The sequence below is a fragment of the Oncorhynchus mykiss genome, chromosome 19 (assembly GCF_057628025.1).
Source record: "Oncorhynchus mykiss isolate SJ-2025 chromosome 19, ASM5762802v1, whole genome shotgun sequence".
Taxonomy (NCBI): Eukaryota; Metazoa; Chordata; class Actinopteri; order Salmoniformes; family Salmonidae; genus Oncorhynchus; species Oncorhynchus mykiss.
The window spans coordinates 18,921,732-18,936,908 of record NC_143040.1 but is presented as its reverse complement, the minus strand read 5'-3'; the positions used below and the strand labels follow the sequence as shown (position 1 = coordinate 18,936,908).

Here is a 15,177-nt window from a genome sequence, read left to right as displayed (position 1 = left end):
TGATCATACAGCCCAAACAAAGAGGGGACAGTTCAGCCCACTCCCGCGCCCAGGCGAGGGTGCACCGTGTCTGGGGAAATGTCAGCGAGTGGAGGGGGCTGGAGCAGCAGGGCTGTAGCCCAGCAGTGTGGGAGGGGGAGATTAAGGAGGAAAGGGATTTTCCTGCTGCCTGGGTGAATCAGCACATAAGACAGACAAACAAGGGGATGGAGGGCGTGAGTGATAGTGTATAAAGCAGTATAGTAGTGAGAGTAGGAGGGGAGGGAGGGAGAGAACTGAAGAGGGGAATGGGGAGAAGAGATGAAGGGATGCAATGTATAGGGAGTGATTGAGGGAGAGAAGGAGAATGCACAGGATAAAGCAGGAGAATAGTGACTGATTGGGGCGCGATTGAGGGAGAGGGTGTACAAGAGAAAACAGTGGAGGAGAGGAAGAGCGGGATGGGACGAGAGGGAGAGAGTAAAGATTCAGAGAGCAGCTGTCATCTCAGGGTGCGCATCCTTGAGCTTGAGCACTTAGGGAGCCACTCAAAGACGGTGTACGTGTGCGTACACTGAGAAGTGTAGGTGGGGAGTAATGCAGGCAGAGAATACGTTATGAATAGAGCCCAACCAAGCACAGTCGTCTCCACACAGACCTACATGGAGAAGGACAAGGCAGAGAATACGTTATGAATAGAGCCCAACCAAGCACAGTCGTCTCCACACAGACCTACATGGAGAAGGACAAGGCAGAGAATACGTTATGAATAGAGCCCAACCAAGCACAGTCGTCTCCACACAGACCTACATGGAGAAGGACAAGGCAGAGAATACGTTATGAATAGAGCCCAACCAAGCACAGTCGTCTCCACACAGACCTTGAGGAAATGCTGTCTGGCCTTGGTTGGGATTCAAAAGGCAAAACATAGATTTGGATAAAAATACAGCTGAGTATTAATGGTGTGAATAACATTGGCAGATACAACAGCTGTAGGAAGAAAGGAAGCATTTGGGTTTGTTATATTTTCCTCAGTAGATTCCATCAGTATAGTGAAAGTCGGTGTTTGCGTGGTTCACATACGTGTGTGTGTGTGAGAGAGAGTGCTTATGCATGCCTGTGTACGTACAATGTGTCCTTCAAGTCTGACTCATCACCTGTTTTGTACTGATGTATCTTGCGGTATCTCAGTCATGTGTTCGGTATACAATTCCCACTGCTCTGTAGTGCTTTTATAGAACGTTATACTGCTTTCTGTACACAAACAAGTCAGAAATCTAACCATACAAACACCTATAATATCACAACAGAGCATGTACGTTTCTGAAATAACTGTTGTGCATGGCAGCATTCTCAACATCATTGTCCTAACTCCGGTGTACAACGCACAGATGTTCTGACGGTCTCCCCTCCCTCCCCCCTCTTTCTTCCCCACAGAAGCGGCAAAGGCTGCCCACCAGGCGGCCAGCGGTGGCTCTGTGGTGGACACGCCCCCTCACCCTGGCCTGGGGGGTCCTCCGGCCATGCTGACCAACGTGCCCCCTCCCTACCAGCCGGTCAGCGTGCGCCACCTGGACTCGGAGTCCAGCCTGGACGAACCCCAGGACTACCTGTGGCTGGTCAACTGTGAGAGCAAGAAGCCAGAGCCCAACAGGTGGGTGTGGGGTCCATGATGTGACACGGCAGCGCTGCCATCAGTACAGAGTGGAGAAGTGTGAGGAATGATCCAGAATAGCTTAATATGTAAATAGACCTTTGGCAAAGGACAGTGCAGTGTTTGACCCTGCATGTTTTGAAACGATCCACAGGATGAAACATGGATCATTATACTGAACCTACAACTTAAGATCTGCTCAACAACATATCCAGTGGACCTCAATAGGAGTTATTGGTGGTTCTGTTGCTGTAACCCATATCACTAATCTATGTTGAAGTGTGTGTGAAATGTTCACACACCATTCAGCCTTCTGATGTTTATATATCTGTGCCGTCGCCACAGAGCCCACGCCGAGTGTTCCAAGTCAACCTCGTCAGAGACGGACCTGAACGACAACGTCCCCGCCCACCGCACGCCAACCTCCACTAGCTCCTCCTCTAAGCACGCCAACGGCTTCTTCTCCTCTGTCCTGCCCCCTCACCCCTCCTCTGCCTCCTCCATCTATGACTCTCCGCCTTCCCGTGGAGGCGACCTCTCCTCCAGCCTCTACCACCTCCCCCGCTCCTACTCCCAGGACACTGTGCTCCTTCCCAAGTCCGCCTCCTCGCCCCCCGTCCCGGTCGACGGCGACGCCCCGGAGCTCTACGTCTTCAACGCGCCCTCGCGGAAGCCCTCCATGGAGACTCAGATGAGGAACCTGTCGGTTAGCTACGATATTCCTCCCACACCAGGCAGTAACTGTACCTATCAGGTGCCTCGAGGTCCAGCGAGTGGTGGGTCTGAGGGTGGGGATGGGATGCCTCCGCCCCGGCCCCCCAAGCCTTCCCTCAGCTCCCTGACCCCGGGGCACCCGCCGCCCCCAGCGGAGCGCTCGCCCACGGACACGTACTGCGTGCCGCGCTCCATGTCGGAGACGGACGGGAACTACTGCGTGCCCACCAGCGCCGGGAACAAGGCCCTGAGGAGCAACACCATCGGCACCATGGACTCATCACGCCTCAGGAAAGGTATGGCTCATTGATTGATCTTGATTCATTGTTCCTGATTTATTAGTCCTGTCAAATAGATGAGAAACATATATAATTGATCACAAGCATTCCATTTCACTCTCACTTTTTGCTAAGTGACAGGGTACCACATCCTTTCACTAATCATGAGGCTAAGTGATATATGTGTGCATCATTATAAAGGCTAAATACGCTAGCTAGCATCGACAGGATATTCATAACGACACATGGCTGGTGTGTGCTGTTGTCAGCCAACACTATCATCTGCAGCGCAAAGCAAGAGTCTAATCCTCCAGGATAATTATCTTGACGCGACAGATGTGTTTTTGAATGGCTAATTACAAATACTTTTTTCACAGCTGAAGGCTGCCTTGCCTCCAAGGACATCTGGTGTAGCAGTATTAGTGGTGTTCGGTTACCATGCAGACAGACAACACGTACCTCAGAGTTTAGGAGAAAGCAGTTTGGTGCCTCAGTCCCAACCTCTATGTACAGTCGATGCTCCCAACCCATTTTCTCGACTAGCAATAGAGAAACAACACTAAGGCCCTCTCCTCATCACCCCCTCTGGTGGTGGTCTCTGGTAATAACCCCCCCCCCAAAAAATTTTTTAGATAATATTTTACTTGTTGAAGTACAATCATTTACACAACCAAAACAGCATCAGAGGTTAAAGTTCAAGATAAAACATTATGCCCAGCTACATCCGGTCCAAGTCTGTTCCTATCATTTAACATGAAACGGGTCTGTTAAACTAACACAAAAGACATTTTGCAAATGTCCCGGGATTCCCCGTTTGTCTAGTCCGTTGTGTACCAGAGTAGGCTTTGCTTGCCTTGGCTTTAGAGTCTGGCGACCTTCCAAGTCGTATCATCCTGTTTGTCTGAAATCCATTAGTGTGAAGTTACACATGATGACCAGAGTAAGAACGGCAACTATAGTCCAGCTGCCTTAGTGCCGAGATGACAGACTTCCTTGTTCAACACTTACTGTGGTTCCAATGGTGCATTTCTATTCCCTTTTTATTTAGTATTTAACCCCATTTTGATTCATAATGCTGTAAGCCCTACCTAGACTATTATACTGTAGGTTATGTTGTGTTTACACTGGTTTTAAATGTTCTGTCATGTTTGTTGCAGATTTGGGCTCCCAGGACTGTTACGATATCCCTAGGACGTTTCCCTCTGACAAGAGCTGCTCGTTTGACTTCAATGAAAGCTTCAACAGCTACTTGGTCAGTCTTTACACGACATGCTCCTGAAATCAGTATAATACAATCAACATAAAGGACCCTCTCACATTGATACTGATCCTTCCAAGTATTTGACTATTATGACAATGGAGTTTTGAAGTGTACTAAGGTGCAGATTAAGATAAGGGAAGCTTGTATGTTCTTACTACTTTTCTTGTGTCTGTGTGTGTGCGTACGTTATTTTTGTCTATGCCCTCATGTAGCCTGCCTCCCTCTCTGCCCCCCCTCCCCTCCAGAAAAACAAAGGCATGATGCCAGTGGGCAGCCAGTCCATGGAGGAAGTTGACCAGAACTACGTACCCATGAGCGCCAACTCCCCATCCCACCACCGCTCCGGCAGCCTGTCGGGCTGTGAACCCATCATGGAACCCAACTATGTCCCCATGACCCCGGGCCCGGGCACCTTAGAGTTCTCCCTGGGCAAGCAGGTTCCCCCACCGGCCCACATGGGGTTTCGCTCAAGCCCCAATACCCCACCCCGCAGGCCCATGCTCATCAGCGATTGTCAGCCCCCGCCCGTGGACCGCAACCTCAAACCGGACCGCAAAGGTGAGGGGGGCAGGGAGGATGGGTGGATGGCTGGGGGGTGAAGAGGTGTGTCTGTGAAGGGGAATGGGGGTGTAAAGGGGTGTGTCTTTGAATGAGAGAGAATCTTGGTACGTTTGTCTTTATCTGCTGTTGCATCAACGTTTTCACAACTGCTCGTCTCTCCATATCCTGGCATTCAACTCTAACTCACGCACATTTACCTGTGCTGGCTCATGGTTATGAAAGGCAGATTACCATTGCATTATTTTGAATTATAAACTTGGTGGTTCGAGCCCTGAATACTGATTGGCTAAAAGCCGTGGTATATCAGACCGTATACCACGGCTAAGGACTGTATCCAGGCACTCTGCATTGCGTTGTGCTTAAGAACAGCCCTTAGGTGCCCCAGAGGTGCCTTATTGCTTAAGTACAACACTTCAGAATGTGTCATTATACAATTCCTGTATGGCATCAGACAGGAGTGCAGCTTGTTGAGGCTCACCCTTTGCTCCTCTCCTCAATGTAGGCAGTGTTCTAGACCTCTTTCTAGGATAGCCCACTAGCCTATTCTCTCCCTTTCACTTCCTCTCAGCCTTCTCTTTTAGTTTAGCCCACTAGCCTATCCTCTCCCTCTCACCTCATCCACCCTTCTCTCAGCCTTCTCTTTTAGCTTAGCCCACTAGCCTATCCTCTCCCTCTCACCTCATCCACCCTCCTCTCAGCCTTCTCTTTTAGCTTAGCCCACTAGCATATCCTCTCCCTCTCCCTCTCACCTCATCCACCCTTCTCTCAGCCTTCTCTTTTAGCTTAGCCCACTAGCCTATCCTCTCCCTCTCACCTCATCCACCCTCCTCTCAGCCTTCTCTTTTAGCTTAGCCTGCTCTCCTCATTTTCTATCCCCCTCACCCCATTCAAAGGGACCTTTGTCCCTGAGTTCAGGAGGCCCTCTCCGGGGCTTTGGGGGGGTGACCGGCCTGGGCCACCATCACCATGGAGCGCCCAGAGCGGTCACCTCTATCCCCATTGTCGTGCCCCCCCCTCTGAAAGGGCCTCTTTGATGGAGCAACAACCCCCTCCTGACCCACCAGGGGACATTTCAATCTAGAGCGGGAAGGATTTGAATATCCCACGGGGGAGGCAGACCCAAAGCAGAGGTCATTACCAGTCACTGTCAATGGCAGAGAAGAAAGGGGGAATATGTTAGAAATCCTGAAGTCAGTCCCTCTCTGTTCACGGCTTAGAGCTTTAACTTTCAGGTCACTGACTCTTGGTTATTTTCATTCCAGTGTCATCATGGGGTGCTGGATGTGAGTGGTTCGGTGCACGGACATGTTAGACTGGAATGTTACTGTAGTCAGGGGCTCCTTATTACGGCGACAAAGGGATCGGCAAACAGTTACTTGAGTTTTTCATAACCATGGGCCATCACCGTGAACTTCCATCAATGCAATCTCTGTCCTCACCTATCCACCACTGCTATCCACCTGCTGAGTTTGGGACCTCTGTTGTCCAGCCTGTGTGTTCTTGTAGGGTTGTTGTGTTCTGTTGGCTTCAGGGTTCATCTCTCGAGCCTTCCCTCTGGCTCGCTGGCTCTGGTACAAATCCCAAATCAAATCGACCGCTAGACCCTATGCACTTGGTGGAAGTTTGACCATATTGTTTTAACAAATCAATTCCTCTCAGATCTCCACAATTTAATAGGGTCCAGGGGTCCATTTGGGATTGGGCCTCTCTTGCTTGGTTTGGTTCTGTAGGCGAGGTCTTGTGAGGCTGAAGCATCTGTGGTCGATGCCAACAAGTAGCATCATTCACTTTCCTTATGGCTCTGTTCTAAATGTCTGCCATGGTTTTATCTGGAGTGCGCTGTGTTTTCTGGCTATAGTGAGGGTTATACGTAAGGTTATAACGTTGGTCTGTTGGTGTACAGATAAATGTGCGCTTTTATTGTCTGCTGTTGTGGATGTGTTGTTGCACTCAAAATGATCTTCCACACTCATACTGGTGCATGTTGTTGTCCTGTCAGGTCTCTGAGGCCAGCCATGTTACAGGGTTCTGACTAGAGGGAGTACAGCTACGACCAGAAGTTACTTTTTCATAGCTGGTTAGGAGAATTGACCCAGCAGGTTAGGAGACATAGGTTAAAGTTAGGAAAATGTTCTCCTAACCTGCTATGAAAAGTCACTTCCGGTCGTAGCTGTACTCCCTCTAGTCACAACCATGTTGCGTGGAGTGAGGTGCATGACGGGAAATGTTAGCGTCTGCTGTTGCCATGGTGATGGTCATGTCACTATATACACCAATAGGGACGAAGCAATGGCAGGGTGGAAATAGTGAGTTGTCTCTCAACAAAGTCTGTTGATCTGTCGGCTTTGCATGGCAGGGTTTTATTAAAATAGGGGTTACAATGATGTCATCGTTTTATCAATGATGGTAATGTGAAAAGTCTTCTTTTTTTAACCAATCAGGTCAGAGTCCTAAAATAATAAGAGCAAAGGGGGTTGGTTTAGAGCGAACCGACTCTCAGACCGTAGGGGAGTTCCCAAGACGACGCAAGGGTAGGTACTACCAAACAACGACGCCTGAAACTTGGTTCTGAATACTCATCTCTCATTCTCTCCGAACGTGTCTGAACTCAACGCATGCTTCTGAATGTTATCCTGTGACCTGTGACCTCACCATGGTATCCTGTCTCATCCAATCAACTAACTCCTCGACCAGTGGGGACCCTCTTCTGTTCAGTTGTCCTTTCTGATTCCACATTTTGCTCTCATAACACGTTTTTGAACCTCACCAAAACCCTAGAGATGTTATCCTCTAGGCTTCTTCAGGAAATGGTGGAAAGATCATATCTCCGGGTGGAAGATCTCCAGTACGTAGGAGACCGTTGTCAGTGTACTAGTGTACCGCACCAACAACCAAATCTCAAGCCCACATATTCAAAGTATTCAATAGCGTTAATTTATTACACCAATACAGTAACTGATTCTTAGGTTAGTGACACACACAAACACACCAGTGATGGACTGTTCTAACCAACTACCTCTTGTATTTTTAACACTGTTCGGCATGCTCCTTGTTTCAACATGTAATTCTATCATGTGCTCTTTATTGTATTTGTAATGGAAGAAAGTTTATTGCTCAGGTACGATGAATGATATTTTCCCCTCTTTATGTTCTGTTCAGATATGTGTATATATATATATCTCTGGTTTGCATGAAGGGTGTTCAGTGCTGTACTGTAGGCTGAGAAGTGTTAGTGCTGTACTGTAGGCTGAGAAGTGTTAGTGCTGTACTGTAGACTGAGAAGTGTTAGTGCTGTACTGTAGGCTGAGAAGTGTTAGTGCTGTACTGTAGGCTGAGAAGTGTTAGTGCTGTACTGTAGACTGAGAAGTGTTAGTGCTGTACTGTAGGCTGAGAAGTGTTAGTGCTGCTGTCCCGTAGACTGCAGCACCAGATGGTGTTTTCTAGCCAGGCTGAGGGAGCTATGCTGAATGTGTTTCTATAGCACCCGGGTTGCCAGATTGGGCTCTGTTACGTTAACCATGCGGAAACGTTTGGCTGTGGACACTCAATGTGGACGTGCTCTATAAAACTATAACCAATTGATTACATTTTTGTATTACACTCAACTTCTCATATTGGAATCTAGCCTACAGTTTTAGTCTTGCAAGGAGGTATTGTGGCTTTTAGGGACCTCTGTTGGCCAAATGAAAGCCTACCTCCCCACCACCTTTTGTATGGTGGAATGGAATGTATTGTGTTGCAATGATGGTACGTGACGAGAGAGATTGACGTGGGTGTTTGCCCCTCCCCTCTACAGCCAAGCCCGCCCCTTTGGAGATCAAGCCCCTACCTGAGTGGGAGGAGTCATCGGCACCCGTCCGCTCGCCTGTCACCAGGTCTTTTGCTCGGGAGTAAGTGTCTTACCCTTTGACCTTTCACCTCTACAGCAGCTCAGGGTCAAAGTGGCCCTTAGACACAGATCTAGGATTATTGTCGCACACCGCATCCTAACCATTTGGGAGTAAAACGTGAAGCTGACCTTAGGTCTGCATCAACTTAGTTGAATTCCTTTCTACTGCATGTGACTATAGGTTTGGTATTCTATCAGAACACTAACCCTCCACGCATGACTTTAGTCACCTCATAACATGTCAAAGTAGTCATGTCTTAGAAATGAGCTTTTTGTCTTTTTCCAGTGAGTCATTTTTTCTCTGCAGGGAACTCTGCAGGCACTGCTGCAATTTGTGTGTGTGTGTGTGTACCGACGGTGTATTAAACAGTGTGTGTGATGCTGCTCAGTCCCTCCAGGTTCCCCATGCCCCCCAGGCCTCCCTCGGTGCATAGCACCGCCTCCAGCACCGACTCCGAGGACTGTGATGAGAATTATGTAGCCATGGTCTCTAAGGCAGACGAACTCGTATGTAACACACGTCCTCAACTACTCTCTTCTAAAATATTCATGTTAAATCATACAATGATTTATGTACATTTTCAAAAAAAACAACTTGTCACATTAATAAACTGATGTTCCACATACAGTCAGTAGCCAATGAATGTATTGCAAATACATTTTATATTTTTTTTATTCATGGTAAAGTGCACCATTTGCAATGTAATTTGTCTGATGGCATATCTTAGTGGGCTGAATAGCCATAGAACATCAGTATGCAGAATAATTTAAATACACTACATGACCAAAGGTATGTGGACACCTGCTCTTCCAACGTCTCATTCCAAAATCATGGGCATTAATATGGAGTTGGACCCCCTTTGCTGCTGTCACAGCCTCCACTCTTCTAGGAAGGCTTTCCACTAGATGTTGGAACATTGCTGCGGGGACCTGCTTCCATTCAGCTACAAGCATTGGTTAGGTCGGGCACTGATATTGGACGATTATGCCTAGCTTGCAGTCGGCATTCCAATTAATCCGAAAGGTGTTTGATGGGGTTGAGGTCAGGGCTCTGTGCAGGCCAGTCAAGGTCTTCCACACAGATCTCGACAAACCATTTCTGTATGGACCTCGCTTTGTGCGCGGGGGCATTGCCATGCTGAAACAGGAAAGGGCCTTCCCCAAACTGTTGCCACAAAGTTGAAAGTACAGAATCATCTAGAATTTCAGTGTATGCTTTAGCATTAAGATTTCCCATCACTGGAACTAATGGGCCTAGCTGGGAACCATGACAAACAGCCCCAGACCATTATTCCTCCTCCACCAAACTTTACAGTTGGCACTATGCATTGGGGCAGGTAGCGTTCTCCTGGCTTCCGCCAAACCCAGATTTGTCCATTGGACTGCCAGATGGTGAAGTGTGATTCATCACTCCAGAGAATGCGTTTCCACTGCTCCAGAGTCCAAAGGCGGCGAGCTTTACACCACTCCAGCCCACGTTTGGCATTGTGCATGGTGCATGCAGCTGCACGGCCATGGAAACCCATTTCATGAAGCTCCCGGTGAACAGTTATTGTGCTGACCTTGTTTCCAGAGGCAGTTTGGAACTCAGTAGTGAGTGAGGTAATCGAGGACAGACGTTTTTTCCGTCCTACATGCGTCCACACTCAGCGGTCCCGTTCTGTGAGCTTGTGTGGCCTACCACTTCGCGGCTGAGCCGTTGGTGCTCCTAGGCGTTTCCACTTCACATTAACAGCACTTAAAGTTGACCAGGGCAGGACATTTTATGAACTGACTTGTTGGAAAGGTTGCATCCTATGATGGTATCATGTTGAAAGTCACAGAGCTCTTCAGTCAGGCCATTCTACTGCCAATGTTTGTCTATGGCGATAGCGTGGCTGTATGCTTGATTTTATACACCTGTCAGTAACGGGTGTGGCTGAAATGGCCAAATCCACTAATTTGAAGGGGTGTCCACATACTTTTGTGTATATAGTGTAGTCTGACTTCACTTCAAAAAACTGTACTGTTTTTTGTTAGTGTGATGACATTGAAATGATGAGTCCACGTTTCTTGTTTCTAATTTACCATGTTAGTATAGTATACCAAGTAAAAATCATAGTCCGTTATCATCCTCCTCGGCCTCCCAAACCTCATATTTTATGGAGAAAGAGATGGTTGCCACAGAAGGACTCCTCTTCAACACTTCTATTTTCTTCACCTCTTCTTTCCCTCTTCATCACTTGTCATCCTGCTTTTTATGTCTTTTTCGTTTTCGCTTTCACTCTTTTCCCCCTGCAGGTATTCAGTCCATCTGGTGGACATCTCCTTCCCCCTGCAGGTATTCAGTCCATCTGGTGGACATCTCCTTCCCCCTGCAGGTATTCAGTCCATCTGGTGGACATCTCCTTCCCCCTGCAGGTATTCAGTCCATCTGGTGGACATCTCCTTCCCCCTGCAGGTATTCAGTCCATCTGGTGGACATCTCCTTCCCCCTGCAGGTATTCAGTCCATCTGGTGGACATCTCCTTCCCCCTGCAGGTATTCAGTCCATCTGGTGGACATCTCCTTCCCCCTGCAGGTATTCAGTCCATCTGGTGGACATCTCCTTCCCCCTGCAGGTATTCAGTCCATCTGGTGGACATCTCCTTCCCCCTGCAGGTATTCAGTCCATCTGGTGGACATCTCCTTCCCCCTGCAGGTATTCAGTCCATCTGGTGGACATCTCCTTCCCCCTGCAGGTATTCAGTCCATCTGGTGGACATCTCCTTCCCCCTGCAGGTATTCAGTCCATCTGGTGGACATCTCCTTAACCCCTGCAGGTATTCAGTCCATCTGGTGGACATCTCCTTAACCCCTGCAGGTATTCAGTCCATCCGGTGGACATTTTCTTTTTTGCTTCTTCTATTCTTCTAACTTGTTTTTCTTCCATCAGTTCTCAAGGACCCTTTTTGTTGACTGGTCAGATAAAAATAATTTTCCCTGGCTCAGACTCCATGATCTGGTGGTGTAGGCACGTGAACACAACCAGGGGTCTCCACCTTTCCCACTTTGTCTCCCAATTTGTCTCACCGCTGTTTCTAATCTGTCTGAATACAGCTGGTTAACTTCACCAACAACAAAATGGGTAATTTCCTGTATAGTATGTCTGCTTGATTGTTTGTTTTCCAGGTCTTTATGACCTTTTTATTGATATGTTTTCCCTTATCGTTTCTTCGCCTTTACCTAATGTTTACTTCCTGTTGCTTTTTTCACTCATTTACATTTTTACCTAGTCCCCCTCTTCCTCCTCCCCCTCTCAGTACAGCCTGTGTTGTTTGACCTCTGACCTTTCCCTGCTGTCTCTGTAGAGAGGAGTCCTTCTACTGCACTGTCCCCATCACCCCTGTTAAGAGGGAGATGGAGGGCCTTGACACCGTAGAGGAGGTGAGACGGGTTGCCAAGTGTGGTTAGACAAGCTGCCTGGGTTGCCAGTTTGGAGCCTAACCGGAGATGCCCATAGAGCCTATGCTCTCACTGCATGGCGTGGGTTGTGGTGTAATTTCCCCCCCAAACCCCACTAAGATTTCAGACACCGTCTGCAGTGGTAGTGTTACATGCTGACGTGACTTGAGGTTTGCGTAATAACTCAATGTAGTGTTTAGTAGTAGACTGTTCTAGAACTGTCTCCATTGTAGCTGTACTACCACTCCTCTTGCCCACTCCTAGAGTGTAGCACTAACATTTAATCATGCTCTGTGAGTGTCATCATCCCCCTATCTCCACTGTAACATGGTATCTCCCTTGTTGCTTAGAACATGAAGCTGGGTGCGTCCATGACGGCGGACGGGGGGAGCAGCCCAATGGTGAAGCCCAAGGGAGACAAGCAGGTGGAGTACCTGGACCTAGACCTGGACCCCGGCAAGTCTACCCCACCACGGAAGGTGAGACCGATCTCTCTCACTCACACATACACATACACACACACACACACACATACATATATATATATATATATATATTGCAGGTTGCGCACACACACACACACACACACACACACACACACACACACACTATTGAAACTGACCTGTGTTTCTTCCTTTCCAGAAGAAGAGTAATGGGATTGGTCTGGCGGTGTCAGATGAGCGGGTGGACTACGTGGTGGTGGACCAGCAGCGGACGCAGGCCCTCAAGAGCACCCGGGAGGCCTGGAACGATGGACGCCAGTCCACAGAGACAGACACCTCTACCAAAGGGCCCAAGTGACCCCCAGCTCACCCCACGCTGCTGGGCCGCAGACATTACTCCAAGCCCTGGCTCGGGCCCCGGCCTTCACCTCCTCCAGACTCCTAGTGCCGAAGTGAAGGGGCCGGCGGACCTCCAGGGCCGCTGAACTGTCTTTAGTTTACACTGCCATCAGTCAGTCTGAGGACAGAACAGCGACAGCACAGCGCCCCTCTGTGGCAGACAGGGGGTATGTGCCAGGAATAAGCTGAATGCAGTATGGATGCAAGTAGGTTTGATTGATGGATCAGTCCTCACCTGCCTGATATGGGGACTCTGTAAAGACATTACCACATCCACAAAGACTTGGAGTCTGGAACACTTACTGCCACTTATGGTGGATTTCAGTTTAGATTTTTCCTCTAGTTGGTTGGAGAATGACCAGGAGACAACTTAAAGACATTTCCTTTATGACTAAATCACAACACTGTGGGACACTGTCTGGAGTCTGTTTTGGGAGAGAATGAGTCATCTCTCTTTCAGAATTCTTAGTGTCTACTTAATACTTTACTGCCAAGGTTGCCTAGTTTTGCTGGTAGGAAATTGGGCCATTTTTCTCTTGTACAGGTCTAATATTATCCAAAACATTGTAAGAGAGAACCAGGTTTTCTTAGTGAAAAACTTGTTGCGAATGCAAGAAAATAGAAAACAAGTAACTTTTTTCCGAAACGCAACTGACCAAGTGCTCAATCAAAGGTTTGGATTCACTGAAACGTCATTTTAATCGACTGAGAAATGATTCTCTCTTCCTGGTTTAGTTTTTAGTGGAAGAGGAAACGGCTTGACATTTGCAAAACAAAAAGAGTTGTACAAAGTGTTATGTATATAAACAAAGTGTCCTTTATTCAACACTATATACGGTGTGTGGTAATTCTGCAGGGTGGAATTCTATACGCTCTCCGAGATGGTATCGGGACATGTGATATGAAATGACAGAATCAACTGTGACGGCTTTTAACGGGAAGCTCCCCGACACTTTCTGTGAGTTATGCAAAGGTGTCAGGCGTAGGTTTATAGGAGAGAGAGAAATCAGGTACTCATTCAAATACTAATAACAGCTATTTCCATTTCTAATTTATTTTGAGTTATCTCAACGATAGATGTCCAAGTAATCTATAAACGGACAGATTTGATGCTATAGAGCAAAGTGCTGTTGAAAATGCCTTCTCAACGAGCACCAGTCAATTATTATTGTGATGGTGTGTCGATTTCATTCTCTCTTCGGTTTTAATTTATTTCAAAAGGATTTACACACACACACACGCCGTTCTGGGGTCTGATGTATGTATGTATGCCTTACGATCTACTTTACTTGATATGTCTTTGTAAATAGTGAGAAATTGTGATGTTTTACCTAAAAAAGAAAATACTTCAGAATCGTAGTGTTTTTTTTCATGACTATTGGCTTTACTAACTTTCCAGGGACCCTATTCAGTGTCTTGAGTAGGAGTGCAGAAGTCGCTTTCCCGAAAGCATCTTAAGGCTAAATTCATTGTTAGAACCATAGGATCCTACGGTTCTAATGATGAACTTAGCCTTGAGATAGTTTTGGGAACCCGGCCCTGGTTTAGGATCAGGTCTCCACTGTCGATGTAATCTTAGTCATTGTAAAAGGCAAACAACTGATTCTAGATCAGCACTCTTACGCTGAGATTCTTCATGAATACAGGCCCATTTCTCTCTAAGTCCTAAGCATGTTTTACCAGGAGAATTAGTCTTTGCTGTATATATTTGCACCAACTATTCCAGCATGTATCATTTGAATTGAAAAACTGTGCCTGTACTGTCATTTCCATACTACTTCATTCTCACCATCCCATTGCAGCTTTGTCTGTCTCGAGACCAACTGCAAAATGTTGATGCTTTCTTTTCTTTAATGAATCAAAAGAGAAACATTTCCATTTGAAAGTAAACTAAATAAAACAACCTTTTTTGAGTCTGTTTGTCACCGACACCCTACAGTATGTCACCTATGTTAAAAAAATGTTGATGTACTATAGGGAGGAAAACAATGACAGAGAAAAGAACAAAGGCCAGGAAGTCCCACCCACTGAGGCTGGTGGGAGGAGCTAGAGGACATGCTCATTATAATGACTGGAATGGAGTCTAACATGGTTTGTGTTTGACCATCTATTCCATTCCAGCCATTACAATGAGCCCGTCCTCCTGTAGCTCCTCACACCAGCCTCCTCTGGACCACAGACATTTCTATAGAGGAATGAGAAATGCACGCACAAAGTGATGTGCTGTACTAAATTGTGCCACTCTGTTTCAGGAAGTGTCCAAATGCCTACCACTTCCCCAATCAATGATTACCTCACCTGTTCACTATTCTCTCATGTTGATAGCTCTCCATTTAGCCACCAAGGGAAACAAATCTTCAACATGCAGTCATTTACATACAAATCTAATCTCTCACATTTCAGTAATTTCCCTTGAAGATTTGGAGCAACATGTAATCTGGATGAAAAGGGGGACAGTTGTCAATGTATGGGAAGTGTGCTTGGACTGAGTGGGTAAGTGTCTGTAGAAAGATGAGATAATTGATTGCACTTAGGGTTTTTGTACTACATTGGCTGCGTTAAGACAGGCAGCCCAA

The 15,177-nt window shown here is 47.2% G+C and overlaps 1 protein-coding gene across 50 annotated transcripts in view; it reads left to right on the top strand.

The window, feature by feature from the left end:
• LOC110497361 (GRB2-associated-binding protein 1) overlaps positions 1–14,504 on the top strand; it is a 65,948-nt gene extending 51,444 nt beyond the window's left edge. For 10 of the 50 annotated variants that reach the window (XM_090210377.1, XM_036954263.2, XM_090210375.1 and 7 more), the window contains 9 exons: positions 1,417–1,633; positions 1,979–2,643; positions 3,783–3,877; positions 4,132–4,444; positions 6,889–6,978; positions 8,244–8,337; positions 8,726–8,843; positions 12,110–12,238; positions 12,402–14,504. In XM_090210377.1, the coding sequence (XP_090066503.1) occupies positions 1,417–1,633; positions 1,979–2,643; positions 3,783–3,877; positions 4,132–4,444; positions 6,889–6,978; positions 8,244–8,337; positions 8,726–8,843; positions 12,110–12,238; positions 12,402–12,560 (1,880 nt within the window). In that variant the 3' untranslated portion in view covers positions 12,561–14,504. Of the gene's footprint in view, positions 1–1,416; positions 1,634–1,978; positions 2,644–3,782; positions 3,878–4,098; positions 4,445–6,888; positions 6,979–8,243; positions 8,338–8,725; positions 8,844–11,665; positions 11,742–12,109; positions 12,239–12,401 lie in introns of all 50 variants that reach the window. The other 40 variants (XM_036954261.2, XM_090210369.1, XM_090210367.1 and 37 more) reach the window with 13 other exon arrangements.
• The last annotated feature ends 673 nt before the right edge of the window (positions 14,505–15,177 follow it).